Source organism: Peromyscus eremicus, chromosome 3, assembly GCF_949786415.1.
Source record: "Peromyscus eremicus chromosome 3, PerEre_H2_v1, whole genome shotgun sequence".
NCBI classification, from domain to species: Eukaryota; Metazoa; Chordata; class Mammalia; order Rodentia; family Cricetidae; genus Peromyscus; species Peromyscus eremicus.
This window is the reverse complement of record NC_081418.1, coordinates 42509607-42524724: the sequence shown is the minus strand read 5'-3', so window position 1 is coordinate 42524724 and position 15118 is coordinate 42509607. Positions and strand designations below refer to the sequence as shown.

Here is a 15118-nt window from a genome sequence, read left to right as displayed (position 1 = left end):
TTTTCTGTTATTTTTCTAGTGCTCGAGTCAAAAGCTCCGTTTGTTTATTTTCCCAATTTCTGTTCCTGCGAATTCTGAAGGCTGCAAACCTTTCCACGGGCAGCAGCACTTTGGCAGCCCGGCAGCCCTTGAAGTGTGATGGGTTCGTTTGCTCATTTCCAAGTAGTTTGTAATTTCAAATCTAATTCCTCTGTAATCCAAGCTAATTAGATGTGTGCTTGCTCATGTCCAAGAGGATGGTGGTTTCTGTCTTTGTTGGGTTTTAAAAACTACCTTTTTGTTGTTAAATAGTGATTTTATGCATATGGCAACAATTGTAGGCTGTGTAATTTCTGTCTTATCCTGGACTTTTCTGGTAAGAACTCCATGTGAGTCTAAGCAAACTGCACACCCAGTATTTCTTGAGTATAAAGTCTCTTAATTATTTTATTAGAATATACCAAATGCTCATTTTGCTACTTGAAATGTTTAAAAATAACATTGGTTTGTAGGTTGACATTTTCATAGGGTATCTGTTTCTACTGCCTAAATTTAAATTCCTGCGTGATTTGGTTTTAGGCATTATGGATACATAGCATATAGTTTTTAGGATTTTTGGTCCTCTCTCTGTTAACTCTAACCTGAAGGTCTCTGTATTTTCAGCGTAGTAAATCTACTCACGTTAACATTACTGGTACTTTAATCTAGCCAATTGTGTTTCCTTGTTTCCTATTTAGCATATTTTTCCCTTTTCCTGCCCCTCCTTTGTTGGATTATGGTGTTCCCCTTATTTCACTAAAAAAAAAAAAAAAAAAAAAAATGAGTCTTACTTCACTTTTCCCCAGTGATTGACTCTTTAATTTTTAAGCGCATGTGTAATCGTGTTTATAAAATCAATATGTTCAATTATCCACTCTAACTAGCTCATCACTAAACAACCGGGAGCTTCCCCTGTCCCTTCTGCTGCCTTCTCAGTAGAAACCACCGGGGATTTTAGTCACAGCTCAGAAAGCTGTTTCGCCTCTCCCAGCACCACCCCCTCCCCCTCTCCTCAATCAATAATTATTTTAAGTTCCACCGTGGTTTTGTCACCAAATTTCCTGCCCTTCCTGCCTCCCTCTTTCTGCCCATCATTTTCCCGGAACACGTTGTCTAGCTGTTCTTCCAGGGAGGGTCTTGTGTGGTCTGTGCCTTTATTAAAGTATTTTTATTTTGTCCTTACATTTGACTGATTAGTTCACCTGGGCAGATAATCTGACGTTCAAATCATTTTCCAAGAGAAGCCTGAAAGCCCCTCTTCACTGTCTCCCCGGATCCATGTGGTTTAAAGGAAGCTTTCCGTTCTAATGGCCAACATACCCCATTGCTCTCTCCAATGACCAGGAAGCAAGCTAACAGGGGCATCTGGCTGGACATTTCTGGGGCTCCTTCCCTGGTCTCTGCCACTCCTTAACCACTCACTCATTTACCAGATACTTGTTGTGCATCTAATGTTCCAGCTGTGTTCTGGGACTTTAAAAAAATAAACATGGCCTGGGCACAGAAAAGTATAGAGGATAATAAGGCAATCAGCAATGTACTTAGTGCTCACATTGACAAATCTGAGCATTTTGCCTCATTCATTTCAGTTTTTTTAAATAAACAAAACAGTAAAGAATCAGCCAAAACTATTCCTTCCCCTTCCATACGCTGCTCTAAATTTTTTGTTTACCACAACTGATATATTATACTTTTAAAATACGGAAACAGTATTATAGATGTAGGTGGTTGGATAATATACAGATAAACAGCACACAGTAACAAACACAGGGCTCACTACCTGCCTGTGTGCAATAGAATCCTATTGCATATATTAACATATCCCTACTATAGCCTGGTGAGGTAGCTGCTATTAGTCTTTTTATGAACCAGGGACTGTAACTTAATTACTGTCACATAGCTGGTGGGTGACAGCATCAGACCCTGGCAATCTAGCTGCTGTTTGTACTACTCACAAAGCAAGATACGCTGATAAAGTGATAATTAGCATGTATTCATAAAATTAAGCAGGTTTTTGTTGTTGTTGTTTAAAATAAAAGTGGTATCATTTTGACACTTACTTCTAAAATCTTGGACTGTTTTTTTTCTCTACTCTATTTACTGAACAGAGAACACAACCCATGATCTAGCATGCTGTGTTTCACCATTTATTTTTAATCCTATATAGCACTGCCTTGCATTTTCATAAACATTTAGGTTGCTTCAAAAGATCACAGGAAATGCTGCACTGAACATGTTTGTAGATGATCTTGGAGGGAGATTGTGAGTTTCTCTAAGGCATGTCACCAAAGCAAAAAATTGCTAAGTAGCAAGGCTTGCACACCATCAACTTGACAGGTTATTGTCACATTGATGCACCAACTCACAATCCCTCCATGGGAAAGAGCGGGGCACTGCATTTCAATCTAGCTCGTTAAACTCCAAAGTCAAATCCCAGGCTGCTTACCGACTGGGCTCTCACTCCAGAGAATCTCACGGGAACCGCTTCCTTTCTGAGTTTAGATAACTCTCTTGAGTCAAGTCTTATGTGAAAGTTTACTGAGGACTTTCTCTTCAGTTCTCTTCTGAAACTTACAACACTATAGGCTCTGAGAAGTACTGGCCATTTGTTAAATTAAGAGCCATTCTGTTTTTGAAAGACGTAGAGCACCCAGAGTTGACTAAAGCCACTGTGTTGTGTAACCGAACTTATACTGTTCACCCAGCTGTAACTCTGGACTGTTGACCGCCGCCGCCGCCATAAGATAGTATATAATTCGCTTCAACTTGGAATTTAGCATGAGCCTGAGTGTGAAATGAAGCTGTTTAGTTGGATCTAAATGACACCTGATCGTTAAGAACATAACAGTTTACCAATCCAACCTAAAACATTGTATGTCATGAAAAGATTTTTATAAAGTATTTTACTTTTAGAATTTAACACTAAATCAGTAGCTTTAACAATATTATCAGTATACTAAAAAAATCATTAAGCAAATAATTGCATGCAGCATTTTAAGGAATTCATCCTGTCCTTCAGGGATGGTTGTGAGAACACACTAGTTCTTTGGTCCTTTTATCCCATTGCTCAACCGGGAAGCAGCTGGACCTCACACAGCAGAACCCTGTAGAACCCTTATGGACTCAGCTCTGCATCTCTGCTTCCGTATCTAAAAGGATGGCTCTGACACTCCAAAAGCAAACTCCCAGTTTTTGTCTCCTGAGTCCTACTTCTTTTTAAGTCTCTGTCTCCAAACAAAAACATGCCTTGAAGATGAAATCGTTGGAGTAGTTCACCAATCCTAGCCTTCTTTCACACCCTCCAACCAACACTTTTGCAAATACCCTACACTCTAACTTCAAACAGCACCCCAAATCTGGCTGCAGCCCCCTGCCCTTACCATGTCACTCTGGCAGAAGCTGCCACCAGCTCTTGCTTGTATCTGCAGCAGCCTGTGGAGGGGGTCTCCTGCCCCCACTCTCTCCTGAACTCTAGCGTGTTTGCCACACAGCATCGAGGGAGAATCTTTACAAATTAATTTATATGACACTACTGCTCAAAATCCCCCTTAAGATGGCCTAACTAACTCCTTCCATTGGTTTGCAAAATGCTACATGGCCTGCCTGCCACCTGGTCCAGATCCCAGAGTCCTTTCCTCTCTCTCTCCATGCTTCCTTTTGCTCTGTCTGCCTTAGCTTTGTGCTAAGCAGGATAATGGTTCCCCAGAGATGCCCACATCCTAATACCCAGAAGCCAGTGAACATGTTACGTTGCATGCCAATGCATAGTTAAGGTGATAAATAGGTCACTAAAGCTGATCTTGAAATGCAGAGATCATCCTGGGCCATTCAAGTGTGCTGGATGAAGTCACAATGGTTGCTGAAAGTGAGGGGCAGAACCCAAGTTCAGAGCGATGCAACAGGGAAAGACGTGACCTGTCCTTGCTCCTACTGGTGATGCAGAAAGGTGTCCTTTAAAAAAATCATTACATGTATTTAGTGTGTGTGCACGAGTGTGTGTGTGTGTGTGTGCGTGTGTGTGTGTGTGTGTGTGTGTGTGTGTGTGTGTGTGTGTCCACATGTGGCACTTGAGCCTTTAGGAGCCAGTTCTCTCCTTCCACCATGAGGGTCCTAGGGATAGTGACTTAAAGAGGCATCCCACCAGCCTGGAAGGTGTCCTAGGGACAGTGACTTACAGAGGCATCCCACCAGCCTGGAAGGTGTCCTTTGTAGATCAAGATTCAGCTGCCTCTGGAAGCTGGGGCAAGAAAGCGATTTTTTCCCTAGGACCTGCTGTGTCTTTTTTTTTTTTTTTTCTCATTGAGACCCATTTTGGACTTCTGAATTACACATCCACGAGAAAACAATTTTTTGGTTGTTTTAGGCCACTGAGCTTATAATTTGCTACAGCAGCCACAAAAATCCTGCTGCCTAGCACCTCAACATTTTCCTGCTCTTCTTTTCTTTTTTTCTTTCTTTCTTTTTTTTTTCTTTTGAGACAGGGTCTTTCTACGTAGTCCTGGCTGTCTTGGAACTCACTAAGCAAAGCCTCGAACTCACAGAGATCTGTCTGCCTCCGCCTCACCAGTGTTGGGATTAAAGACATGTGCCACTGTGCCTGGCTGAGATGTCTGCATTTTCTATACCTATTTTTTATTTTCCCAATAATCCTACACAAAATATTCCCTTCAGAGCCCCTGCCTCACTGATCCTCCCGTATTGTCCCCTACAGCATCCATCAATGACCTGAAATACATGGTTGCCACTTCCTGTTTTGTTACTTGTCTTCCTGCTAAAAGGCAAACATGCATGAAAACAGAGGCCATTCTGCTCATCCCTGGATCTTCAGTGCCCCGTGTTATGTCAGGCAAAGGAGAGGATCCTGACACATGCTTAGGAAACACGTGGGTCACTTTGTAACAGAGAGAGCAGGGGTCAGGCTGGGGGCAGTAAGAATAGGTAAGGATGCATAAGAGTTACTCAGTGACTGAGTGAGGAATGAGCAGCCAAGGATGAGGAGGGGGAAACCCATACAAAGGCTTACACATCTCGAGAGTTTGAGGACCTAGTGTTTTCAAAGGCCAGTGGGAGCTGAAATACAATGAGAGGAAAACGCAATGTGGGAAAGCAAGCATGGGTTTGCCTTGACTGTGACTGGTTTTGAGGGCTTTGTCATCTAGTGGGTGACAGGGAAGAGAGTGGACGAGACCAAGGGGAAGCAAAGTAATCAGTGAGGGGGACTTGGGAACGCTGTAGCTTGTTCAAAAATGATGACAGTTTGGAGTAGGGTGTTAGTAGGAAAAATGAGAAAAGTGGACGATCAAGACCTATTTTGAAGGTCTAATTGACCAGACTTTGAGGCGAATTATATGTGGGGCGGATGTCGAGAGAAGAGACAAGAATGACAAGCTTGATGGCAGGTGCTGAGACAGGGAGAACGTGCAGAGCAGAGCTGAGGATGACGAACAAGAATTCAACCTCTAAATCTATTGTTGGAAATATCTGTTAGACGTGTCAGGAGGGCTAGGGTATTATCAAGTGGTTAGGAAGATTTGAAACTGACATCCCTGGAAAAGAGGTCTGGGTGAGAGACCATAATTTCAAAAGTCAAGAGTGTACCTATGTACTTAAACCATGGAAAACACTATAAATTACCTAGAGACGCTGGGTAGAAGTGAGAGAAGATAGCCCGGGATATAGCTCTGCAGAACTTTACATTTTAGAGGTTAGGTAAAACAGGAAAAAATGAGTAATTAAGACTCAAACTGCTAAAGAACCAAGGAATGAAGAAAGCCTTGAAGAATGTCAGATTCCAGAAGCCAAGAGAAGAGAATGTCTCAGGATTGCTCAACTGCTCTGAGAAGTCTAGTTACTTGATGGTTGGATTTAGCAATGAGAGGACCCGTGTTATTTATTTATTTTTTCTTTTTTAAGGAAGATTTTTATTGTGGTAAAACATCTATAACCAAGTTTGCTATTCTTAAACATACAGCTCAGTGGTGCTGAGCACAGACACACTGTGAGGCGTCTGTGTTATCTTAACAAGGACAATCTGTAGAAAAGAGAGCTAAATGCTGAAGGGACTTTAACACACAAGGGTGCGTAGGAAAGTGGTCGCAGGGAATGTATTCAGGCTCGAGAAACGTGGCTCTGGAAGCAATAGTTACGGTGGCTGCTGTATTGAGGGGGTTTAAAATTAAAGCTATTAGTCTATTATTTAATATTGACTCCAATTATGCTGTAAAGAAGAAAGGACAAAAGACGCTGGAGAGAGAGGAAACATGATGAACAGGAATTGGGAGAAGACGAGGTAATGGCCTAGAACAGGAATGGACCTGCTTTTGACAAAAGGGAGGGAGGGAGGGAGGCTGAGCCAGATGCAGACAGGCTTGCAGGGTCTCCAGGAAAGCTGTCTTTTTGAGATTGGTAATCACTCCTCTATTCTGTGTGTACTTGTCCCTACCCCTTTCCTGCATTGAATCATTAGGTCAAAGGGGATGTCGAGATGGCCTTCCAGGACATCTGTGTGATGTTCCTGGGAGCCTCTGAATGGGCTTGCAAGATTATTTTAGTAACATTTATTTCAAGGCCACTGTATACATCACATTGAGAATTTACCCTTATTCTACTCTTGATTTCAAATAGTCCTCAATTGTATGTCCAAGAGCCAGCTCCCAGGGGCTTACACAATGAACGCACTGGCTACAGACCGCCTCAAGTGACCTAACAGCAGGGGAGTCCAGGAAGAGCGCCCTTCTGAAAACTGAATGTTTGAGAAATCACAGTGAAGTGTGACACTCAGCACAAGTGTCGGGGATTAGAAAAAACAAACACAGAAAGTAAACATGTATCTCTATAGTAAAAGAAACAAATATTGTCAGCGGAAGCTGCCCATTTGAAAGGATCACAGGCAAATACCAACAGGGCTCGTAAAAAATATAAATAACCTTTGTTTATGTAGGAGGAAAAGAATTCACAAATATGTATATATGTGGCATTACAATGGAGTATGACAAGAGAAAGAGCAGCACACGTTAAAATGAGAGGCTATGAGCCAAATTTCAAAATTTTGTAGATTTGAATATATCTGTTTTTAAGAGAAATCTGAATTATCAAAATGGTTTAGAGGATTAGAAAAATTGTATTAAATTTTCAAAATATGCTAGCTTCACAGACGAGATTCACTAAACATTCAAGGAAATAATATCTATCAGAAACAAACCGTCAGAGAAAATAGGAAAAGAAAAAAAAAATCCCAAATGCATTTTTGCAGAGGTAATATAACCCTGACTCCAGACAACAGTCAAGCACAGTATAAGAAGGGAAATCCTAAGCCTTCACTTATGAATAAAATGCTAAAATAAAAAATTATAGATTGCTTGAAGCAGTATATTAAAAATATGACAGTAGACTATGGAAAGCACTGCTGTTTTATCTTAAAGGTTCAACAGGTTCACATTAGAAAATCCACAGTGTGACCTGTTGCTTTAACATACCAACAACAAAATCTGTAACTGCTTCAACAGTCTGAGGAAAAATATATAATGAAATTTCAGTATCCATCTCAAGTTTTTTAAATAGTCCTACTTTAAACACAGCTGGGACAGAAAAAAAAAAAACAGCAGACAGGCTAAGCAAGGATGGACACTAGACATAGTCTCAATGAGACAGAAAGAGGGGCACTTATTAACACTCTCGCTGCCCTGGAGGTCCCAGCACACAGTGAGATCAAGGGGGAAAGGCGTCAAGGGTGTTATTTACAAATAACACGATGATCTATGTGAAAAATATGAAAGTCATCTAAAAATAAACTAATAAGAATATTTGCTTTTTAAACAAGATCATTAGCCCTTTCAGAAACAGCCATCAGCAAATTTCTAATAGAAAAATGATCCCACTGTCACAACAACAAAAGCTGTAAGATTCCCCCCCCAGGGGGGGCTAACGAAGAGGCACAAGCATTTTGCAAACAAATTATAAAATGTTATTAGAGGATGCTTGAAAATCAGAATAATATTCATGAACTGGATCACTTGGCTTCATAAAAATGCCATAGTTCCTCAAATTAAACTGCAAACAACCCAGCAAAATACAAAAAAAAAAAGTTTTTCTTTAGAATTTGACAGTCTGATGCTAAAGTTAGTACAGAAGTGAAGCCTAAAATGGCCAGTGCAGTTGTAAAAGTGAACAAAGAAATGACATGTCCTTCTGTACATCAAGAGTTATTACCGAGCCATCATAATTAAGACTTATTATCATGGTAATTAAGAGTGTGCTAGTGATTCAGAATTGGTTTGATCCATGGAAAAGGACAAACTAGGAACATTTCCATGAATATATGGAAATTTAATTTACAATCATGGTGGTATTACACATTAATAGGGGCATGATGACTGTTCAGTAAGTCAGGTCACAGCAGGCTTTCCATGGTGAGGGGAGAGGGCACTGCAATGAATTCCTGCTTTACACCAAGCTTTTCACACGTGGAAAGGAAAATAGAGAGAGAGGGGGGCGTGAGAGGCTGTCTTCCCGCATCAGGTGTGGTGTGTCTTTAATGGTACAGAGGTAACAGAACCTGTTGTTGCTGTTGTTATTTTTAAGGGATTAGTGTGACTACAGCTACATTTCACGTTTTCTATAATACAGAAGACATCAAAAGTTAAAAGACAAGCTATAGATTGGGACAATATGTTTAATGTGTACACACACGAAGCACTGTAAATCCAAGGGATGACAGATAAAAAGCATGCGTAGCATACTGGAGAAAGGACAACGGCTGTGAAAAAAGAAATCACAGACTCAGAAACTTCAACAGCCAATAAATACATGGAAAAATGCCCAGCCTCACTAGCAGTGAGGGAAATTCAAATAAAATAACAAGATACTGGGTATTGAAAAAAAATTAAAATTGGCAAAAATAAGTCTGAATCTAGAAAGTGTTTAATATCACGTGAGGGAGACAGAATCTCTCACCCACTACTGATGGGTACAAAAATTGGAGAGTCATTTGGCAGTACCTAGTAAAGTTCCAAACGTGCGTGCTGCCTAGCAATCCCCATCTAGGTATACACATGGAGAAAGTCTTACAAATGTGCAAGGCAAACATGCACCAGTAATATCAAAATATTGGCAGCAACTCCAACATTCATCAATAGGACCATGAATAAACAGGACACATTCATATGCATGGGTCTATGATGGAACAATTAAGATGAATTAACTGGATTTATATTTACCAACATGAATAGGGAAAAATAAAAACACACCAAGGAGGAAGAAACAAGCTGCAGAATAATATATACAACCTAAAACCATGTGTATACATTTTTAAAAAGCAATATCTCATATAGATTCATATGCAGTTGAAAGCATGCAGCCCAAATTGCAAAGCTGCATACCAAATTCATGATAGTATTTGCCTTTGGGGGAAAGGGTGGAGGGTGTTGCCAGGGAGGCATGCAAAGTGGACTGCAATTTTATCAGAAATGTCAAACAGCTCAAATTTGAAAAGAAGATCTGAAACAGATATGACAAAAATGATAACACTTATCAATTAAAATTTATCAAGATTTATAATCAATAACATTTATCAAAAAGACAGGTACACTTGTATTTTCTCCTTTCAGCGTTTAAAAAATCTTTACATGTTTTTCTAAATCCTAAATTGAAAAGAAAAACAGGTATTAAATCATTCTGATAGAATTTTCATGTATAGGTTGTTGCAGCACCTGAAAATTTGAGGCAAATACCTTTAGCAAAAATCATCAGTTTTAGAACTGGGTTTCCTTAGTAGCAAGACGGCTGCCAATATTATTTTAAGGCTGCTGAAATGAATAAGCAGCTCTATAGGTACCAACATAAAAATCATGTTGAGAGAAGCAAGCTGCAAAATGACAAGGGCAGCACTGCCACACTTATTAAAAATTGTAAACACGCTAACAAGGCTACACGTGCATATTTACATACATAGGTGACTGGGCAACGGAGGTGAGCAAGCATTAAAAGAAGATACACTTTATGATAGTGACTAGTGAAGGAGGAAATGAATGGGACGGGGGAGGAGGACAGTGCCAGGCAACCCTCTCTGAATGTTTAAAATAAATTAAAAATGTGAAGCAAACACGACAAAAAATACCATACTTGATTATTCTAGTCATTAAATATATGGACACATGTTATTCTTGATGCATGTGCATCATTTTAATTTTCCAGAGAAAAAAATACTGAAGCACTGCAAACAAAATGCACATAACTTAATATTATAAAAGTAAAGCCTGTATACATCCCAAACTGTGGTAGGACAAAATTTAGAAATTATCCTGTTTATTTTCTGTGGGTTTTTTAATTTTAAAAAATAATAAAGGGGGAGAGCAATAAAGCAGTGAAGACATGTGAAAGAAATCATTCACATATTTGATTATAAAAAAAGGAAAAAGCCCCCCACAATCATAAACCACTGGATGAACATTCTATACCATTTTGCTGTATTTTCTAATTTTTAATTTTTTGTCAAAAGAGAAATAGAAGACGTTGCCTAATTGGAAGCGTGACTTTCTATTATTAAAATTGTGGGAGTCCATTTTAATGTGTTTATCTCGCTGCTAGTCTGTAATTTATATTTCAGCGCGGAAATTTGTTTGTGTTCCTGTGACAGGTTAATGCAGTTTAAACATGCATTTTTCTTTCGTTGCTTGAATAGTTAAATCGTTACTCCAAGGATTTTAAGTTTCTATTTCAAGCCGAGAGGATTCTTCGCTCTCGCCAGGGTTAAAACCGTTTCTGGTTCAAACTGCTATTAATTAATGGCTACGCGGTGGATCTATTAAGAACACGGCTGCCGACCCTGCATTAACAGTCGAACTGCTAAATGAGAAAACTTTGTTTCGCCCCCGTTTTCTTTTGGATGCAGACTTGGGGCTATTTTCAATTTGGGCAGCGAGCGGTGGACGCGAGTCAAACGCAATCCCAGCCCACTTCGCCAGCGATCGCGCGTTTGCGAAGCGAAAGACAAGTCAGGTATTAACGCGGCTTTTTTTCGCCCCCCCTTAAGGAAAAAAAAAGTTTCTAGGACTCCGCCGGACACCCAGCTGGCCGGGGACCAGGGGCGCGGGGGGCGAGGCCGGCAGGCTGCCCAGAAGTTGCGATCCGGGACTTGCGCGCATTGAAATTACCTGGCTCGCCAGCAGCGGAGAGAAAGCGCAGACAAGATAATTTCTCAGGCTGCTGGGAATGCCTTAGCCCGCGCGGCAGCGCGATCCAGGGGTGTCCTCGGGCCGGGGCGGGTCCCCGCCACCCCCGCAGGCTCCTGTGCGTCAGGGCGCGTCAGGCGGGGCGGGCACGGCGCTGGCAGCAGTCGCTGCGGGCTGCGAGCGGCGCGCACCAGCTTCCAGCTCGTCCGGCTCCAAGCGGCGGGACGGACGCTCCCGGGGACTCTCCTGCCCGCGGCTGGCCGCGCTCGGACGGCGCTAGCCCACAACCGGGCGCCGCCAGCATGTCAGCCGCCGTGGCTTGCCTGGACTACTTCGCTGCCGAATGCCTGGTGTCTATGTCCACCGGCCCGGTGCTGCACCAGCGCGCAACCGACCCCGAGGGCGCGGAAGCAGCAGCTGTCTCCGAGGTGGGTGCGGTGCCTCGGGAGTCGGCGGGGACGGGCTCCGGGGCACGGGGAGTGCTGTGGATACCCCCGGTCCTCCAGATCCCCGCTCCTGGCCCCAGCGAGAGCGAAGAGTGTTCCCACCTGCTGGCTGCGAGCGCTTTGGCGGATCTAAGCTGCAGTGGCGGGGAATGCTCCCGGGAGAACTCGGGAGAAGCTCCGTGTGCCTCAACTAGCTGCTGCCAGCCGACCTGGTGCTCCAGCCCCACTGGGTGCTCCGAGCCGGTCCCCGCCTTCCTCGAGGAAGAGCTCTCCGGCGCTGAGAGCTCCTTTGGCGAGCCTGCCATCCTGAGTGCACCTGAGGTCCCAGAAGACCCCGATGACAGCGGAGAGGTGCCCGAGGGGCCCCCAGGGGCCGGCCCCTCGCCAGCAATAGGCCCTACGTTCCGGAGGAGGCAAGTTACACCCGCAGCCAAGCGACACCAGTGCTCCTTCCCGGGCTGCAACAAAGCCTATTACAAGTCTTCGCACCTCAAGTCACACCAGCGCACCCACACGGGGGAGCGCCCGTTCTCCTGCGATTGGCTCGACTGCGACAAGAAGTTTACGCGTTCTGACGAGCTGGCCCGCCACTACAGGACGCACACCGGTGAGAAGCGCTTCTCCTGCCCGCTGTGCCCCAAGCAGTTCTCCAGGAGCGACCACTTGACCAAGCATGCCCGTCGCCATCCAACTTACCATCCCGACATGATCGAGTACCGGGGGCGTCGTCGCATTCCCCGCCCTGAGCCACCACCCCCAGCCATGGTGGAAAGCTCCGGGTCCGACTCCAGCCCCGACTCTGGCCAGGAGACCAGCTTCACTGCTTGCCTGTAGGACTGTCCTTGCTGTCTGTCTTTCACTCCAGCACAACTCCCCCAGGCCGTTGTCCTTGCCTTCTCTCTGTCCATTCCTATTTTCTAGGGTCGTTAGACAAAGGCACAGACTGGTTGCTCCGCTCTGAAGATGGGTTCCAGACAAGCTTGTCGGACTCTGGAGACGGACTGGGAGCCAGAAGATAGTGGGAAGTCTCGCAACGCAATTACCATCTGAACGGAACGGTTGCTTCAAAAGAGCCTGCAAGGAACCAGTGAGAAGGGATGAACTTTCGGTGCTCTTCAGCGTACTGAAGATTCTTCCCTCCATGGCACCAGAGATGTAAAACTGAATTCTCAAATGCTTGAGGCGCTCCCAGTCCCAAAGGACTCTGGTATCTCAGCCGCTGACCAGGGCGGACCTTGGAGATGGTGTCTAGGGTGGCAGTCTTGGAAATGTCCAGACTTGAATGATGAGAGGCCTTTGGAAACAGAAATTATTTCTATTTCTGTAAACAGCGATGTTTACTAATTTATTTTTATTATCCTTTAAACAAAAAGTCCAGGTTGATGGGAAGCTAATGTCTTCCGCTCTCCCAATTGCCCCAGCTACCTCTGCTTTGTGGATGTATGGCTGGGATATGCTTTTTTGTGCCTGGGGAGTGCTGTTGAGTCTGCTTGCAATTCCTATAGCATATTGTGGAACCCTGCGCTTGCATTGTACCCCTTTTCCTTTTTAAAAATTCCTTTTCAAGGGTGGTAACTTTCTGGCTCACGATTATGAGAAGATTGGTTAAGTAATTAGAAAACAACCATAATAGCACTAGAGAGAAAAGGCTAGTCTGAAATAATTTCTCCTTCACCTAGAAGGCAAGCCCAAGTAACTTTTGGGTGGGACAAGTAAAAAACCAGACTTTTTACAGCCATTGATAGCTGTTCAGAGAAACAGAAAGACGAAGTTCCCACTGCCCCACCCTAAGTAATCTCAGGCATAGATGAAGCTGTTCACCTCTCAGTGGCTAAGTAGGGCTTGATTTCCATGGAGGTCTGCACGTTGTTGTTTCTGTTACAGGTGAATTGGTGGGTAAGGGAAAAAAAGTGAGAGATTGGTTTATATTAGAGAGCTACTGTCTTGGATTTGGAAAAGAAGCAGCTAGATAATAGCTATTATTAAGTAGGAGCATCTTTCTCTAACAACAGAGTCTGAAGTTACAACCTTACGGCCTTCTGCCCCCTTAAAGGAATCAGAGATTTCTGTTGTGTGTTCCAACTACTGTGGATTGAAATTATTGGTGTGTGTGTGCCTGTGTGTGTATGTGCCTGTGTGTGTATGTGCCTGTGTTCTTTTCATTAAATATGAGGCTGAAAGGCCTTTCCTAACCTGATAAGGTCCCCTATGGTCCCCTCCTGGATATACCACCCCATCAATTAACTTGTAAAAGATGTTGTAATCTCATGGGATCATAAGAGGCACCTGATAAAGTAAATTGCTTTCCCCTGTCTTATATATTTAAATGCTGAAGCTTAAATTATCTCAAAGTTATATGCTAAGTTTCTGGCAAGAGCTGTGATTAAAAGTAAAGTGTTTGACTTTAAAATGGTTTTAGTCATTGTGTCTCCATTTTCTCACTCCCTGGGACCTTAGACAAAAGGTACTATCTTCCTATCACCATATCCCCCTCATCCTGTTTTCTGCTGCGTCTATAAATCTTTAATGTTGAGTGCTGCTGAGTCCTTTAGCTATTGTATTTAATACCCAAACCCCCTTTTTTCTTTTTCTTTCTTTCTTTCTTTCTTTCTTTCTTTCTTTCTTTCTTTCTTTCTTTCTTTCTTTTCTTTCTTTCTTTCTTTCTTTCTTTTCTTTCTTTCTTCTCTCTCTCTCTCTCTCTCTCTCTCTCTCTCTCTCTCTCTCTCTCTCTCTCTCTCTCCCCCTCCTTTCCTTTCCTTTTCTTACTTTTTTTTTTGGGGACTGGGTTTCACTGTGAAGCTCTGGCTGTCATTGAACTTGCTCTATAGACCAGGCTGGCCTGGAACTCATAGGAACTCCTCCTGTCTCTGCCTCTCAAGTGCTGGGATTAAAGGTGTGTGCCACCACCACTGGGCTCCAAACCCCTTTCTTAACAGGTGAAGTCCATTCTCATGGGCACACCCTGTGGTATCCTGGGAGAAACTTTTTCCTTGGGGCTGATAGACTGACTCTTGGTGTAACCTCTCATCTTGTTTCTGGTCCTGGGCATTCAGGTGTCCTTGAGGGAATAGATGATTTCAAACATAGCATTAGAATGCTACTAGGTTCTCATAAACTATGTGAGGGGAGGGATCCCTGGATTGGCCCAAAGAAAGAGGCCTATAATCCTCAAGAGGTTCAGTGTTTTATAACAAGGCCAGGAAGAGCAGGTGGGATTGCGCTTGAAGAAGAAGCCCCTAACTTTATTTATTTATTTACTTACTAATTAATTAACTAATTAATTAATTAATTAATTTGTTTGGTTTTTCAAGACAGGGTTTCTCTGTGTAGTTTTGGTGCCTGTCCTGGAACTCACTCTGTAGACCAGGCTGGCCTTGAACTCACAGAGATTTGCCTGGCTCTGCCTCCCCAGTGCTAGGATTAAAGGCGTGCACCACCACCACCCAGCTGAAGCCCCTAACTTTAAAGGTGATTTTTTTTTGTTTT

General features: G+C 43.1%; 1 protein-coding gene across 1 annotated transcript; it reads left to right on the top strand.

Moving 5' to 3' along the window:
- The first annotated feature begins 11430 nt into the window (after nucleotides 1-11430).
- Nucleotides 11431-14008, top strand: Klf14 (KLF transcription factor 14). The gene has a single exon (XM_059256547.1). It carries the CDS (start codon nucleotides 11489-11491, stop codon nucleotides 12464-12466), a length of 978 nt encoding a protein of 325 aa, XP_059112530.1. The 5' UTR covers nucleotides 11431-11488; the 3' UTR covers nucleotides 12467-14008.
- The last annotated feature ends 1110 nt before the right edge of the window (nucleotides 14009-15118 follow it).

Coding starts and splice junctions, on each gene's coding strand:
- Klf14 (XM_059256547.1), top strand. CDS start 11,489: ATGTCAGCCGCCGTGGCTTGCCTGGACTACTTCGCTGCCGAATGCCTG.